The 18,445-nt window shown below is 40.7% G+C and overlaps 1 protein-coding gene across 6 annotated transcripts in view; it reads right to left on the bottom strand.

The window, feature by feature from the left end:
• Nucleotides 1–18,445, bottom strand: part of zfyve16 (zinc finger, FYVE domain containing 16) — a 69,179-nt gene that overhangs the window by 13,767 nt on the left and 36,967 nt on the right. For all 6 annotated transcript variants that reach the window (XM_072582161.1, XM_072582175.1, XM_072582184.1 and 3 more), the window contains 6 exons: nt 15,274–15,429; nt 8,376–8,600; nt 7,642–7,724; nt 5,061–5,165; nt 4,780–4,930; nt 4,605–4,685 (listed from right to left, as the gene is read on the bottom strand). In XM_072582161.1, the coding sequence (XP_072438262.1) occupies nt 4,605–4,685; nt 4,780–4,930; nt 5,061–5,165; nt 7,642–7,724; nt 8,376–8,600; nt 15,274–15,429 (801 nt within the window). The remainder of the gene's footprint in view (nt 1–4,604; nt 4,686–4,779; nt 4,931–5,060; nt 5,166–7,641; nt 7,725–8,375; nt 8,601–15,273; nt 15,430–18,445) is intronic.

Genomic DNA, 18,445 nt, shown 5'->3' with positions numbered 1-18,445 from the left:
TTTCTACAAATCTATTTCCTTCTTATATTCCTTCAGTGACATCTACAGCTGACTGTGGTTGAGAATTCCACAGGTTCACCACCCACTGCATGTACAAATTTATCCTCATTTCAGTCCAAAAAGGTTTTTGCCATATCCTGAAACCATGATCCCTCACGATGGATCCTAATTCCCTTTCCCCCACCACCCTTTCCCAGGTCAGATGAAAGATAGTCTCCATCCAATCTGTCCAGTCCTGGAAGAATTTGACGAATTTATTAAATCCCTTTTCATTCCTCTGAACTCCACTGAGTACAAACCCAATTTCTGCCCAGACTGCAAACCTGCCAACCCCGGACTCAGCTTGGTGAACAAAGCTGAATACACTCAGTTTAGCAGGGAGGTGGGAAAACAAATACAAGGAGAAGAAAATGATTTTTTTTTAAAACTGGCAGTTACCACAAAGGGAAACTCCAAAGTCTCCTCCAGGCATTACAATATGCAACTGCACAACGGCTCAGTGGTTAGCATTGTTGCCTCACAGTGCCAGGAACCCGGGTTCAATTCCAGCCTCGGGCGACTGTCTGTGTGGAGTTTGCACATTCTCCCTGTGTCTGTGTGGGTTTCCTATCACAATCCAAAGATGTGCAGGTTAGGTGAATTGGCCATGCTAAATTGCCCATAGTGTTCAGGATGTGTAGGTTAGGTGCATTAGTCAGGGGTAAATGTAGAGTAATGGGGAATGTGTTTGGGTGGGATACTTTAAGGTTTGGTGTGGACCTGTTGGGCCTAAGGGCCTGTTTCCACACTGTAGGGATGCTATGATTCTATGCAGTAAAAGGAGAAGGTTTATTAGAGACCTAAAGGAAACTTTATACATGGAGACAATAGACCTGGCAGAGGTGTTAAATGAATGCTTTGCATCTGTCTTTACCTAAATCTTACCTCAGTCCAGGCCATGGTGATTGAGGAGGACACTGTCACTAGAAGAGTTTAAAATTGATAAGGAAAAGGTGTTTGATAAATTGTTGATACTTTAAGCTGAAAGCCTCCAGAAACAGATGAGATGCATCCAAGGACATTGAAGAAAGTGAGAATAGGAATTGTAAAAGGTACTGACCACAATCTTTCAGTCTTCCCCAGATGCAGCAAAGATGCCAGAAGAAAAATGCAAACATTACTTGCTTGTTTAAAAAAAAGTTAAGGATAAGCCCATCAATTACAGACCAATTTAACTATAGTGTTGAAGAGAAGCTTCAGGATAGAATATATAGCCGCATGAAGTAGTATTGGCTAATTCAGAAGAGTCAGCATAGATTTGTTAAGGGAAAAGTTGTATCTAACTAGCTTACTATTATTTTGAAGAGGTATCAGAGAAGATTAATGAGGATAAGGCTTTTGACGTGATGTACATCGACTTCCAACAGGCACTTGATACAGGACCATAGAACAGAAACTGACAGGTCATGGAATAAAAGGGACAGCAGCACATGGTCACAAAACATGACTGAGTGATAGGGAACAGAGACCAATGGTTAGTGGATATTATCTGAGCTAAAGGAAGGGTCTTGGTACACTGGGGACAAGTTTGAAGTTTCTGACGACAGAAAACGTGGAAGAATTGTAAACCTTGGAGGTCAATTTAGAACTTGAAAAAAAGTTAGTGAAGTCAGTGAATAGGTGACAAAAAGTTTAATAGAAGCGGGAGATTACAAAAAAAGTTCTAACCAACCTGTTCACAGAGGTTATTACACACCTCCAGAGCAGATGGAACTTGAACCCTGGCCTCCTGGCTCACAGGTAGGGACACTATCACAGTGGCACAAAAGCTCCACATTTTTGTACAAAGAACATGGTGAGAAAGCATAAAAGGTACAATTCTTAAGGGTGTGCAGCAGCAGAGAGACCTGGCTATGAACACAAGTCCTAGCAAGTGGCAGGTCAGAAACAGGATGTAGTTAATACATCAAGGTATTCTAGGTTTCATTATATAAAAACTAGGAGTCAGCCATTCAGCCTCTTCCAGCAACAAACAGCAACAAACAGCTGATCCTCTATCTTAATGCCATATTCTTGTCTTCTCCCCATATTCTTTGTTCCCTTTAAAATTTTCTAAATTTTACAGAGTCATACAGATCTACAGCACAGAAACAAATTCTTCTGTATAACTCGGCCATGCCGTTAACTAGCTCAATCTTGAACACCTTCAATGAATTGATCTCTATAGTTCTCTGCAATAGAGAATTTCATAGGCTCATCCACTTCGAGTGAAGACATTTTTCCTCCTCAGTCCAAAAAAAGTCTATATTTTCCATATCCTGAGACTGTCTATCTTATTTTACAGTTCCCAATCATGGACAGCATCCCTTGCATCCAGTATATCCAGCTGTGTTAGAATTTTATATGTTTCAATCAGATCCCCGCTCATCCTTCTAAACTCAAGTGAATACAGACCCAGTTGAACCAATCTCTCCACACTGGACAGTCCTGCATACAATAGTCAAGGTAAGATCTCACCAAGGCCAGTATAACTGCAATAAGACATCTCTACTTCTGAACTCCAAGTCTTTGCAATTAAGGCCAATATACCATTTGTCTAAATGCTTACTGCTTTTACCTGTCTACGTTCACTGTGTACAAGGACACCCAGATTCTTTTGTTACATCCACACTTCCCCATTCATTTAAATAATACTCTTCCTTTTCACACAGAATTACATCATGTCACATTTTACTAAGCTGTGCTGAACCTATCAAGTGTTGGCCCAATTGCTCAACTTTTCTCAATCATCCTGAAGCCTCTGTCTTTTTCACAACTCTCAATCCCACCCAGTTTTGTGTAATTAACACACCTGGAAATGTTACATTTGGTTCCCATATCCAGGTCATTTACATATAACATGCACAGCTGGTGCTCGGGCCCAAGCCCACTCCTCATGGTACCTCAACAGTCACTGCATAGTACTTGAAAAAAGGCTCATTTATTCCCACTGTTTTCCATCTCTCAACCAATTTTTGATCAGTGTTAATATTTTACCACCATCTCATGTACTTTAACTTTGCCCACTAACCACTTATCAGGGACCTGATTAAAAACCTTCTGAAAACTCAAATACACTATATCTACAGATTCCCCTTTATCTATTCTACTAGTTATATCCTCAAAAAGTTCCAGTAGACATGTTATGCATCATCTGCCTTCCACAAATTTGTGCTGACTTCATCTAATCAAATTAATGTTTTCCAAATGTTCCATTATCACACCTTTTATACTAGACTCCAACATTCTTCCCATTATTGATGGTAGGTTAACTAATCTGTAATGCTCTGTTTCTTTAAAAATAAAGGAAGAGAAAACAAAAGTGGTGTCACGTGTCACCCTCCAATCTGTCGGAATTGCTATAGAGTCAACTGAATATTGGAAGATGATCACCAATATTTCCTGGGCCACTTCCATAAGTACTCTGAGATGCAGATACTCAGGTTCTGGTAATTTTCTGGCAGCCTTTAACCAGATCAGATGTTCCCAGCACCATTTTCTTACAATAGTGATTTCCTTCAATCTTGCTCTCTCACTAGCCCTTTGTTTTCCTTATGTTTCTGAGATATTATTCGTGTCCTCTACTGTGAAGACAGAACCAAAGCATGAGCTCAATTTTTCAGTCATTGCTTTATTCCTCGTTATAAATTTCCCCACTTTTAACTGTGAGGGACTGACATTTGTCTTTACTAACTTATTGTCTTCACATGTTTATAGAAGCTTTTATAGGCAGTTTCTACAGCCCCTGCAAGTGAGCTTTCATATTCTTTTCTACCTCTTGATCAAACTTTTTGCTCTCTTCTGCTCAATTTAAAAGCAAGCCCAAATCATGAGGCTGTGTGGTTTTTTTCTGGCAATTTTATAAGTCTCCTCTTTGGATCTAATAATATCACTAATTTATTTTTTAAGCCAAGTTTGAGAGGAGATATGATAACCGTTTCAAAATTATGAGGAATCTGGATAAAGTAGAATGGGAGAGATTATTCCTGCTCGTGAAAGCATCAACAACTAGACAGCACAAATTGAAAGTGCTTTGCAAAAGAGTCAAACACAAGGGGAGAAAAATCTTTTTCACCCAACGAGTAGTTCAGGTCTGGAATGCTGTGTTTTGAAATGTGTTGGTAGCTAATTCAATTGAGGTATAGAAAAGGCCATTGGATGACAATTTAACTATAAATAATGCATGGGGTAATGGGGAAAAGACCAGTGTTTGGATAAAGTCAAAACATTCAGTGAGCCAATGCAGACATGATGGGCCAAATGGCTGCCTCCTGCGTCAATACAATTCTGAGATATCACGATCAATCAAATAGTTAGGGCATAGAAGACAGTTATGCATTCCTTTACATCTACTCACTCTTTACAAGAATAATCTAACTATATCCTTTTCCAGCACTTTTTAAAAACAAAATCATTGTTCTCAATAAATGGTACAGACCAATATTAAGCCATCCAAATCCTAATTGGACATGAAGAACTAAACTGACAAAGGCCGCGGAGAAGCAACAATCAAAATTATTTCCTAACTGGATATTGCTTACATCTTGAACTAGACATTAGCTTTCTATCAAACTGCGTTTTCTTACCTTCCACTATGCTGGATTTAGCGATAAACCCTGATGTTGTTTTAAGGGCTCCATTAAACACCACAAAAGAGGCTCCTGTAACTACAGCACATTGGAAAACAAATTACTTAACATTGCGCTTCATAGTGCTCTGTCAATTTCCACGAATGCAAAAATACAACAAAATGCAAGCTACCTTTCCTGGACTTCCCAGTTATAGTGTTTGCCTGTGTTTGATAAGTTTTATCATCATTCTGTATGCAGACCAGGTGAGAGTCAGCATCCAAACTAAAACATGCCCCCATGGTAATCACATGTTCATTGGAAGAGGTCACCACCTTCATGACCTGCAAAATAGGAACAAGCAACCTTTGAAAGAGTCGATAACAAATATTCTTGCTAAGGCATAAATTATTACCAATACACACATCTGATACAAGTCTCCACCACACAGAGTTCAGTTTGATTCTTATTTACCTCATTGTACCTTCGCTTAGGGATTTTAACAGTGCTTTGCCCCATCTCCACAAGTAGTACTAATCCCTCAATTGTAGGCAGAGTATATTGGTAACTTCGAAGATCCTGCAAACAAAAAAGACAAAAATATAAATATTAATGACAAAAATTCAACTAAGAAACACTTGCACAAAGGTTCAACCGTAAATACTGAGCAATAAAATCAACACAAAATTATCTTGAAACCAAGTTGCTTGATCAGTTGTCTATGGTTATGATATTAGACTGAATGACCCAGATGTTATAAGATGAAATGCCAATATAATATGATACTGGAAATGACGTGCTTTGTACCAGTAAAATAACTACAAATGCTTATTCAGTCAAGTTAGTCACAGAATATCTCTCAAGCACAGAAATATGACATTTCTATCTGAGGGTGACTTTTGGTCCCACAGTACATGATAGCCTTAATTTTTGAAGTTCACATGTCACTCAATTGAAAGAGAAAGAATAAACTGGTAAAGTCAATCAACAAACCAGGACAAGGCAGACAGGTCTGCTCAGTTGATATTCAGATATTTTAAGTCAACCCGTCCAGAAATGTTAGGACACACCACTGGAGCATGTGGGACTCAAACCCAGGCCTCCTAGCTCAGAAGTAGGGACATTACCAACGAGCCTTAGGTCACCCTAAGTTTTCCACATTGACGGAACTGCTTCAGTTTAATCAGGAAAAACCCGGCTGTCAGTCACAAAATCATACCAACCAATGTGCCAGTTTCATTCTTATTCCACCAGGATAGAGTCATCAAGAGCCACAGAGACTTACAGTACGGAAACAGGCCCTTTGGTTTGGTCTATGCCAACCAAAATGTCCACCCACGCTAACCCAATTTCCCTGCACTTGTACCATATCGTTCTAAATCTTTCATATCCATATATTTGTTCAAATGCCTTTTAAATGTTGTTAATGCACCCACCTCAACCACTTCTGCCGGCAGCTATTCCATATGCGTACTACCCACTGTGTAAAAGTGTTGCCCTCAAGTTCCTTTTTTTTCTTTCCCCTTTAACCTTAAACTTGATGCTCGCCCCAACTCTGGGAAAATGACAGAGTACATTCACCCTATCCATGCCTCTCAATCTTATACATTGCTGTCAGATCTGCCCCAACCTCCTACATTCTAAACAAAGAATAGGATAGGCCCAAAAGAGACAAGTTGAAGGCACGAAACAACTGGATGAGAATTGTCCTCAAAAATTTTAACATTTGACTGTGATTCCTAGCCTCAGATCAAAGCCAAATAGCCTTCATCAAAATCCTTCATAATTTTGAACACATCTATAAACTTTCCTCCCAACCTGATCTAATAACTTCACAAATAAAGCTTACCAGGACTCAGTGCAGTTCAGTAAGTTTCACCACTGCCAGCCCATTCTAATAACACAACACTCTGAAGTTACTGATAGCTCTCAAAGTAATCATACTTCTAACTGTAATGCTGTATACAAATATTGATAACATCCACCTAATGATCTCTAAAGCAATACATACAACGCTGTCTAATCCCTGGAGGGGTACACCATTAATTATAGAAACACTCTGAAGAGCATCTATACAAGGACGGCACAGTGGTTACCTCTACTGCCTCACAGCGCCCGGGACCCGGGTTCAATTCCCGCCTCGGGCAACTGTGCGTGGAGTTTGCACATTCTCGCAGTGTCTATGTGGGTTTCCTCTGGGTGTTCTGGTTTCCTCCCACAGTCCAAAGATGTGCAGGTTAGGTGAATTGGCTATGCTAAATTGCCCGTAGTGTTAGGTTCATTAGTCAGGGGTGAATGTAGGGGAATGGGTCAGGGTGGGTTGCTCTTCAGAAGGTTGGTGTGGACTTGCTGGGCCGAAGGGCCTGCTTCCACACTGCAGGGAATCTAATCTAATCAATAGATCTGCATGTCAGTTAAAAAGTTTCTTACCCAGGTTACACCACTTCCTTAAAATATCTAAATATCACCAAAAACTGTCGTATTCTGTTTGTTTTGCAAATCCACAATACAACCTGCACTGCATTTCCTTAGCCAAGATCGGAATATATTTATTTCCTCAAAAACCACAATTAAGTTTATCAGAAGGTTTTTGTTTTTACACACCCCTTCCAACTGCCATTATCTTTTTAAAGTGAATATTCAATTTTATTCCAAATTGTTTTTCACAAACTTACCCATTACCACATGCATGTTAGTGTGGCTCTGGAAAGTTAATATATTTAGGCATACACTGCAATGTGATCACCCAAGAGTTGTACTGGATTACTGCATTACAATCTATTAAAATGCTGTAGAAATTATGCTGTTTATTTCACATCTGCCAGGAGATTACTTTCAAAGGCGAATGTATGAGCATTTCACTTCAGTTATTCCTCACAGTCGAGTGGGTCCATCCATTAGAGTTGATTTTGCACAATTTGCATTCTGGGAGTGCAAAAATCTGAAATAGGACTGATATATTTTGCTTCGCGTTATAGATGGTTAAGTACAAAAGGGAGGGAGGGAGGGAGTGGGGAGGAAGTACAGAAAATAGGATAGAAAGCAAAACACTTACTGCCAGCAAATTCATGATGGTATGACCTGTTTCCCCAAAGAGTGCTTTACGGAATCGGACACTCATTAAAGGACAAGGATAAACTAGAAATGAAATATGCACCAATTAGTAACAACTTTGTGGCAAAAACATTAGAATCATTATTGACAATAACTATAGATAGGTCTATTATCTGTACAGTTACTTTCAGATATCTGAAATTTGAAGTACAGTTTTGAATGCTTTTCCTAAAGAAAACAATCTCCTGATCAGTGTCATAAATGCACCATTTACAGACACATTGCGACCAACACAAGATAGAACTATTACACATTAAATACACTGATAAAGGGCAATCAGTTCAAAGAAGAAGAAACTTTGTTCTCACTCGAAAGAGAGAGTGAGATTTTTTTCCCCCATGGAAGCAAAAGTCAGTCAACCAGTCAAGTCTGCTCTGCCATTCAATAATATCATAGCTCATCTGATAATGCTCTCAACACCACTTTGCTGCCTTTTCCCGCTAACCCTGGATTCCTTAACTGATTAAAAATCTATCTTTCAAAGCCTAGAATATACTTAATGACCCAGCCTTTAGCAGTAAAGAATTCCACGATCATTTGAGTGATGAAATTCCTTCTCTTCTCTGTCCTAACTGGATGACCCCTTAGTGAGATTATGCCCTTTCAACCTGAATTTGCCCACAAGGGGAAACGACCTTTTGATATCTGATCTGTCAAACCCTCAAAGAAACTCACCATTATATTCCGCACCCAATCTTAGCATGAGTCGAATAGGGAATGCTTTTGCCCAAGGAACTTCCAGTTTCTGAATGAGGATTCCAAACAAAAATGGACTACTTGGAAGTAGTAATTCTGTCAATGGTTGGAATGTGGGTGTGACGAATAGGAATCCTCCATGATGTTGACTGCCGAGAAAATTTCCGGTGAAGGTAACATTTCCTAAATTTCCAACAGGTTTTCCTGTTTGACAAAAAGGGAGAGTAAATAGCAAGATACGTTCATAGGAACCAAAGGTAAGCAATATTTATAACAATTTATATTTCTGCAGTTTATAGCTTTACGAAAGCAAAACATGACTGAACCATAAGAACTATGAGGTCTGATGACCCAAAGCTTGGTCAGAGAACTATTTATTAAGGAGTGTCTCAAAAGCGAAAAACAAAAGTAGTAAGTGTAGGAGGGAATTCCATAGTTTGACTTCCAGATAATCAAAGGTTCGGTCATCAATTCGTATGACGGTTTAATTAAGATTGCTCAAGAGGTCAAAACTAGATAATGCTTAAACATTTGCACTACGGGCTGGAGGAGGTTAGAGAGATAGGGAGGAGAGGATCATGGAGGAATCTGAAAACAATTCTGAGCATTTTAAAATCAAGACATTACTAGAACAGAAGCCAATATTGGTCAGCAAACTCAGTGATGGCAAAATGTGACTTGGTGTAAGTTAAGAGTTGGGCAACAAGTTATGGAAGGCCTCAAGTTGAGGCAAAGTGCAGTTTTAACCAACTGGAAACAGGGGTTAGGTAAGAGCTCTTATGGTGCAATGGTAGTGTCCCTAACACTGAATTGGGTGACTCAGGTTCAAGTCCCACCTGTTCCAGAAATGTGTAATAACATCTCTGAACCAGTTCATTAGAGAAAAATATAGGTTAAAGCACAACTTAAAGGGATGCTCCTGAGGGGGGGAAAAGAAAATCATTTAGGGTCCTCATGTTGTGCAGTGTTAGTATTCCTACTCAATGGACTGAGACACACAGGTTCAAGTCCCACCTGTTTCAAAGGAGTGCGATAATTTCTCTGAATGGATTGATTAGAAAATTAGGCAAAATTAAACTTAACAGGGTTAGGTACTGAAGGAGGATGAGAAAAAGTGAGAACTGTAGATGCTGGAGAGTCAGAGTCAAAAAGTGTGGCGGTGGAAAAGCACAGCATGTCGGGTAGCATCAAAGGAGAAGAGTTGACATTTCGGGCATTAGCCCTTCATCAGCAATGTGGAGCGGTAAGGAGGCTGAGAGATAAGTAGGAAGATGGGAGTGGGGCTGGGGGAAAGGTAGTTGGGAAGGCGATAGGTAGATGCAGGTGATTGCAATAGGACGTGGGGAGAGTGGAGCGGATAGGAAGAAAGGTAGACAGGTGCAGAGTTGGAGGGGTTGGATCTGGGACGAGGTGGGGTGGGGGGGGTTAGATTTCAAAACTCGTGAAGTCGACATTGATGCCATGTGATTAAAGGGTCCCAAGGTGGAAGGTGAGTTCTTCCTCGAGTCACTGGGTGGTTTGGATTTGGCGATGGGTGCAGCCCAGGATTTGCATGTCCTCGGTGGAGTGGGAGAAGGAGTTGAAGTGTTCGGCCACAAGGTGGTGGAGTTGTTGGGTGCGTGTCCCAGAAATGTTCCCTGAAACACACCACAAGTTGGTATTCTGTCTCCCCAATGTAGAAGAGACCACGTCAAGAACAATGGACACAGTAGATGAGATGGATGGATGGATGTGCAGGAAAACCTCTGCCGGAATACAAATGCTACAGAAAGGATAGGAAGGGAGGCAAGAGAGGAGGGGGAGTGGCATTTTTGATAAGGGATAGCATTACAGCTGTGCTGAGGGGGGATATTCCTGGAAATACATCCAGAAAGTTATTTGAGTACAACTGAGAAATAAGAAAGGAATGATCACCTTATTGGGATTGTATTATAGACCCCCTAATACTAAGAGGGAAATTGAGAAACAAATTTGAAAGGAGATCCCAATTATCTGTAAGAATAATAGGCTGATTATGGTCGGGGATTTTAACTTCCCGAACATAGACTGGGACTGCCATAGTGTTAAGGTTTTAGATGGCGAGGACTTTGTTAAGAGTATACAAGAAAATTTTCTGATTCAGTACGTGGGTGTACCTACAAGAGAAGGTGCAAAACTTGACCTACTCTGGCAAGTAAGGCAGGGCAAGTGAATTGAGGTGTCAGTGGAGGAGCACTTTGGGGCCAGCAACCATAATTCTATTAGTTTTAAAATAGTGATGGAAAAGGATAGATCAGATCTAAAAGTTGAAGTTCTAAAATTGGAGAAAGGCCAATTTGGACGGTATTACGCAAGAACTTTGAAAAGCTAATTGGGGAAAGAGGTTTGCAGGTAAAAGGGACGGCTGGAAACTGGGAAGCCTTCAGAAATAGATAATGAGAATCCAGAGTAAGTATATTCCTGTTAGGGTGAAAGGAAAGGCTGGTAGGTATAGGGAATGCTGGATGACTAAAAAAATTGAGGGTTTGGTTAAGGAAAAGGAAGCATGTGCCAGGTATAGATAAGATAGATAGAGTGAATCTGTAGAAGAGTATAAAGGCAGTAGGAGTTTACTTAGGAGGGAAATCAGGAGACACGAGATAGCTATGGCTAACAGAGTTAAGGAGAATCCCCATGGTTTTTACAAATACATTAAAGACAAAAGGGTAAACAGGGAGAAAATGGGGCCTCACAAAAATCAGCAAGGCAGCCTTTATGTGGAGCTGCAGAAAATGGGGGAGATACTAAACAAGTATTTTGCATCAGTATTTACTGTGAAAAGGGAATGGAAGATGAAGAATGAAGGGAAATAGATGGTGACATCTTGAAAAATGTCCATATTACAGAGGAGCAAATGCTGGATGTCTTGAAACGAATAAATGCAGATAAATCCCCAGGACCTCATCAGGTGTACCCCAGAACTCTGTGGGAAGCTAGGGAAGTGACTGCTGGACCTCTCACTGAAATATTTGTATCATCAATAGTCACAGATGAGGTGTTGGAAGACTGGGGGGTTGGCTAAAGTGGTGCCACTGTTTAAGAAAGGTGGTAAGGACAAGCCAGGGAACTATAGACCAGTGAGCCTGACGTCAGTGGTGGGTAAGTTGTTGGAAGGAATCCTGAGGGACAGGATGTACATGTATTTGGAATACCAAGGACTGATTAGGGATAGTCAACATGGCTTTATGCGTGGGAAATCAGGTCTCAAACTTGATTGAGTTTTTTGAAGAAGTAACAAAGAGGATTGATGAAGGCAGAGCAGTAGATGTGATCTATGTGGACTTCAGTAAGGCGTTCGACAAGGTTCCCCATGGGAGACTGGTTAACAAGGTTAGATCTCATGGAATACAGGATGAACTAGCCATTCGCATACAAAACTGACTCAAAAGGTCATGGAGGGTGGTAGTGGAGGGTTGTTTTTCAGACTGGAGGCCTGTGACCAGTGGAGTGCCACAAGGATTGGTGCTGTGTCCACTACTTTTCGTCATTTATATAAATGATTTTGAATGTGAGCATAAGAGGTATAGTTAGTAAGTTTGCAGATGACACCAAAATTGGAGGTGTAGTGGACAGCGAAGAAGGTTAGCTCAGTTTACTACGGGATCTTGACCAGATGGGCCAATGGGCTGAGAAGTGACAGATGGAGTTCAATTTAGATAAATGTGAGGTGCTGCATTTTGGGAAAGCAAATCTTAGCAGGACTTATACACTTAATGGTAAGGTCCTGGGGAGTGTTGCTGAACAAAGACCTTGGAGTGCAGGTTCATAGCTCCTTGAAAATGGAGTCGCAGGTAGATAGGATAGTGAATGCAGCGTTTGATATGCTTTCCTGCATTGGTCAGAGTATTGAGTACAGGAATTGGGAGGTTATATTGCAGCTATACAAGACATTGGTCAGACCATTGTTGGAATATTGTGTGCAATTCTAGTCTCCTTTCTATCGGAAAAGATGTTGTGAAACTTGAAAGGGTACAGAAAAGATTTACAAGGTTGTTGCCAGGAGGATTTGAGCTGTAGGGAGAGGTTGACTAGACTAGGGCTGTTTTCCCTGGAGCGTTGGAGGTGGAGGGGTAACCTTATAGGGGTATATAAAATCATGAGGGGCATGGATTGGATAAATAGACCAAGTCTTTTCCCTTGGGTGGGAGAGTCCAGAACTAGAGGGCATAGGTTTAGGGTGAGAGGGGGAAGATATAAAAGAGACCTAAGGGGCAACGTTTTCACTCAGAGGGTGGTACATGTATGGAATGAGCTGCCAGAGGAAGTGATGGAGGCTAGTACAATTGCAACACTTAAGAGGCATTTGGATGAGTGTATGAATAGGAAGGGTTTGGAGGGATATGGGCCAGATGCTGGCAGATGGGTCTAGATTGGGTTGGGACATCTGATCGGCAAAGACAAGTTGGACCGAAGGCTCTGTTTCCGTGCTGTAGACATCTATGTGAAAAGATCCTTTGGGGCCTTGGACAGAGGGAAGGGAAGGTAGCAAAGGTGCTGGGTGTGGAGGATGTATTGGTGGGGAGGCATGGACCTAACAAAGGAATCACAGAGGGAATGGTTGCTGTGGAACGGGGAGGAGGGGGTGGAATATATATCTCTGCTGGTGGGAGTCTGATGGTAGGTGGTAAAAATAGAGAGGATAATGTGCTTTATCTGGATATTAGTGGGTGGAAGAGGAGGACCAAGGTATTCTATCCTTGTTGTGGTTGGAGGCGTGGGGTTTAAGGGCAAAGCTGTGGAAGGTGGAGGAGATGCACTGGAGGGCATTGTTGATCACGTAGGAGGGAAATTTGCGATCCTGGAAATAGGAGGCCATCTGGGATGTCCTGGAGTGGAATTGCTCCTCCTGGGAGGTGGAGGAATTGGGAGTAAGGGATCTCATTTTGACCAGAGGGGTGTGCGAAGAAGTGTAGTTCAGGTAGCTGTGGGTGACAGTGGGGTTGAAATAGTTGTTCGCTGGAGATGGAGGGGTCCAGGAAGGAAGGCGAAGGTGGTGTGCGAGATGGTCCAGGTGAACTTAAGATCAGGGTGGAAGGTATTGCTGAAGTTGATGAACTTTTCCACCTCCTCATGGAAGCACAAGCTGAAGAAGGATGGTAATGATCAAACATGTCAAAGTCCACAGACAGTTCAAGAAGCTTTAGGAGTAGTAGTTACCTTTGTCACAATCACATTGTATGTCAAGTGGGATTCAACTTAGAATGCTGTTTGAAGCCAGGGCAGAAAGCTGCTTGGAGAGAAAAGACCGTGGGTCTCAACCAAAAAAAAACCCTAATTGCTCCTTGAGTCTTTCTACCAATTGCTTCAAATCTATCCTCCCTGTTTTCACATCCTACAAAATTAAACAGATCACCTTTATTTACTCTACCTAAGCGTCTCAATTTTATACACACCCAACTAAGTCACGTCTGAATCTACTCCATCCAGAGCACCCCATCCGACCTACACTTTCCTCAAGAGTTGAATTTTTAACTCCTGACAATGTCGTCCTAAGTCTCCTCCACATTCTCCCCTGTGCAATGACACCTTTCCTTATGAGTTCAAGATTCCATGCAGCACTCTAACAAGTGTTCTATTCAGGTTCAGTATAACTATGTTGCTTTTATAATCTTTGCCTTAGTTAATAAAGGAAAAACGCCATATGCCTTCTTAATGACTTTATAAACCTATCAGCTACCGTTAATGATCAGAGATATTCATTCCAAGCTCCCTCTATTCTACCATATGACTCTACATCAACACTGTCTCTGAGGTGGACAACTGCACAGCTGCTCCAAGGTTCCACGCTGACTCCTGTTTTCACATGCTGTACTGAAACAAAAAAAATGAGGGAGAATACTGCCCAGTATGCTCTTCACAAACTATTTCCTTGTCTTGATGCACGCCCAAAATGCATTCTCTCATGTTTCTGGATTAGGTCCCATTTTCATTTTTCTGTTTAATTAAAAGAATCATTAACATCCTGTCTAAGTTCTTCCTCCTCACAGCCGTTTTGTGTATCATCTGAAAACATCTTTATCATATTTTCTGCACTAAGTTTGGGGGCGCCAGTTAGCTCAAATGGTTTGCAATGCAGACTGATGCCAATTTCCATACTGCCTAAAGTTAACATGCAGGTCCCATCTTTACAAACTTGCCCCTTGCTGGATGAATAGTGACCTTCAGGTTAAAGCACCACCCGTTACCTCTCTTCAATGAGAGGGCAGCCTTATGGTCCTCTTGGACTATGGCAACTTTATCTGACGTTTGAGTTTGAATCGTTAATATAACTTTTTGTTGGATGTGAGAGCTAAGGAGTCAGCAGAAAGGAGTTAGAGGGAGAAAAAGAATCTGGGATTTATCTTTACATTTTAGAATATTCCTAGAATAGTTCTCAATTTAGCATGGATAGCTAGTTATTATTGAAATTGCATTGCAAAGTGTGGAAAAGCTAAATTGAAAAGTTTAGCTCAATTAAACAGATATTCATGATTAGCTAAACCAGTTATCCACCATGACCTTTCAAGTCTTGTATTTAACGAACCACAGAAGAGGGTCAAATCAAGAAAACAAATATGGTGGGGAGGAAGACGAAGTATGATTGAAAGAAAACGTTTCTTCAAAAAATTTTAACCTGCAAATTTGGTTCATTTATATCAAATTGAATGTCTGCATTTCTCAAACTAAATTTTTCAATTTAACTTTTCCACACTTTGCAATACAATTTCAATAATAATTACATTTTGCAAATTAGCTACAAATATAACACATGTAAAATCCAATGTCTAGACTGAAGATGACAACAGCCAATTTTCAACATCTAGTTTGATGCAATAATTAACTTTTTGATTAACTGCATAATGGGGTATCACAGACATACCTTTAGTTGCATCCTGATAAAGTGCAATAAAAAAGTTAAAGATGTCTTTGGGAATTATATTTTCATTAGGCATACAAAGCAACAGAATGACAACTTCTGCCTGACCCACACCATGTAATCCATTGGATACAAAGCACCAGCATTTATTTGCAGCATCTAGGTATCAGATGAGAAAGAAAAATGTAAACATTTCTGAAAACAGTGTTATCAATCAATTAGCATCCCACTTCTGGTAAACACAAACATATTGCAAATATAGCATTAGAAAAATCACTGATGTTGAAAAGTCATCAGTAAAGAATCTCACTAAACTACAATACAGATGTCAGACAGAAACACTGGGGGAAAATTAAGGCAAGGAAAACCATGTTAGTGTAGCAGGAAGTGACTAGTGATTATTAGTAATTTTGCTAGTTACACTGAATGAATGATTTGAAGTAAGATAGACATATATTATCCAAGTTCGTTGACACCAAAACAGAAGAAAACTGCAAAAAAAAATCAGAAGCTGAATAATTAGGGGTGCTAAGTAATCTTGATTTTCTTTTAAAAAATACTGAAGTGTGGACAATGCTGGCATTATGGTAATGCAGATTTGTAAATGATTAGACGGGCACAAGTGAAGACGGACTGGATTTAGTCAGATTTACAGGGCATAGGCAGAGATTAACTCATCAGTGGTCATCTGCAGCGACACAAAATGGCAAGATTGAAACTGTGGCCATGACCATGGATAAGATAGATAAAGGAGAAATGTTTGGGGAATATTGAGGGACAGCTATTTCAGAACAATTTGCGTGTTTGAAAACTCAATACCACTCCAGGCTGATTAAAACATATGCTCCACTTTGTATTTAATATTTTGTGTGTCTACAGGAAAGGAGAATGAAGTTACAAGAAAAGCAATCGTTCCATGCAGAAGCCAAGAAAAGCAAAGTGGAAAAGCATCTTGGGAGAAGGTTGAAGCACGGCTCGATCAATTTGAAAGGATCAGCAGAAGTGCTAGAATAATGGGATAAAATGCTCAAAGGAGACATTCAATTGATTTAAAATCTCCCTCTTGAATGCACTTAACTTAATAAACTCTACAGTCCTTTGGAGTAAAGAATTCCAGATATTGACTACCCCCAGAAGGAATTTCTCATCACTACCCTGAAGGACATTTTAGGTAAAAACAATGACTGCAGATGCTGGAAACTAGTGTTTAGATTAGAATGGTGCTGGAAAAGCACAGCAGTTCAGGCAGCATCCGAGGAGCAGTAAAATCGACGTTTTGGGCAAAAGCCCTTCATCAGGAATACAGGCAGAGAGCCTGAAGGGTGCAGAGATCTCTCCACCCTTCAGCTCTCTGCCTGTATTCCTTATGAAGGGCTTTTGCCCGATATGTTGATTTTACTGCTCCTCGGATGCTGCCTGAACTGCTGTGCTTTTCCAGCACCATTCTAATCTAAAGGAACTTTTAGTCTGATCATGCAGTTTAGTCCAAGACACTTCCACAAGAGGAACTCAACCTCTCAGCATTCAGCCCGTCAAACAGTGCCATCTCCCACAAACACTTCACCCCCCCTCCTCCTCCACCAAGAGTTTTATATATTTCAATAATGTCACCTCTCATTCCTCTAAACTCCAATGAATTCAGGCCCAAATGACTAAACTAGTCTCCAAATGACAATCCCTTCACACTCAAGGTCAACTTGGTGAAACTGCTCTGGACTGCCTACAAACGTCAATATAGCCTATAATACAATATCTCACAAAAATATATCTTTAGCTCACCTCACCAGCTTGCTATATTCATTAATACCAGGTTCCTGTTCATTTATAACCCTTTACTAACCCATTATTTACTACAAAACTATTTCATCCATTCAATTAGAAAACCATAGATCTGCAGTGTACAAATTTAAACCACTCCAGCATTCAGCATACTGAACAATACCATCCCCATCAAGTCTTCACGAAACAATTTTAATCAGTTACCTGTTAAACATCTTTTAAATGGGCCCTTATGCATTTAAGAAACTGACAAAACAGCACTTGCATGAAATTGCATGAATGAATGAAACTCATTCCAACAAATAGTAAATAAATCTCACCTCACAGCTGTAGTAATCAGTTTAATATCCTTTATTCTTTTATTATGATTTCTAACTTATTTAGAGAAAAGGCCTAGTATTTTTACTAACATTAACATTTACTAGGCCACCACAGTGGCTCAGTGGTTAGTACTGCTGCCACACAGCACCAGAGACCCGGCTTCACTTCCAGCCTTGGAAGACTGTGTGGAGTTTGCACATTCTCCCAGCGTCTGCATGGGTTTCCTCGGGTGTTCCAATTTCTGCCTATAATCCAAAGATGCGCATGTTCAGTGAACTGGCCATGCTAAATTGCCCATAGTGTTCAGGGATTTGTAGGTGAGGTGCTTTAGTCAAGGGTGAATGTAGAGTATTAGGGTAGGGTAATGGGTCTGTGTGGGTTACTCTTTGGAGGGTCGGTATGGACTTGTTGGGCCAAATGGCCAGTTTCCACACTATAGGGAATCAATGAACTTAAAAGACAAAAGAACGAACACCTCTTGATTATGCAAGCAGACCGGACAGACATCCCATCAGAAGTAGTAACAGCCAATAGTAAGCACATCCTTCACCCATCTCCTGTCTCCCAGGACAGAAGCCCTTCAAACCTTTGTGTACTGTAGATGAAAAATTAACCACTATAGTAATGACATGTAAGAACAGTGTATAAAGGGGCTCGTGTAAGAACCAATTTTGGGGTTCTATCGCAGCCTTGAACTTGTGCTGCGATTGCTGAATAAAGAGGCTATTTTCGCCATTTACCAATTTTGGTCATTATTTGAACATGATCCCACATTTTGTTATTTAAGGGGATCAATACTTTCACAATACTCCAGTCTGGTCTAAACAATGCTTTGCACAGTTATAGGAGAAAGTGAGGACTGCAGATGCTGGAGATCAGAGCTGGAAATGTGTTGCTGGAAAAGCGCAGCCGGTCAGGCAGCGTCCAAGGAGCAGGAGAATCGACGTTTCAGGCATGAGCCCTTCTTCAGGAAAGTTTGCCTGAAGAAGGGCTCATGCCCGAAACGCCGATTCTCCTGCTCCTTGGATGCTGCCTGACCGGCTGCGCTTTTCCAGCAACACATTTTCAGCTTTAC

This window comes from Chiloscyllium punctatum, chromosome 2 (genome assembly GCF_047496795.1).
Source record: "Chiloscyllium punctatum isolate Juve2018m chromosome 2, sChiPun1.3, whole genome shotgun sequence".
Taxonomy (NCBI): domain Eukaryota; kingdom Metazoa; phylum Chordata; class Chondrichthyes; order Orectolobiformes; family Hemiscylliidae; genus Chiloscyllium; species Chiloscyllium punctatum.
Note: the sequence above shows the minus strand (reverse complement) of the source record. Positions and strands in the feature narration are given on the sequence as shown.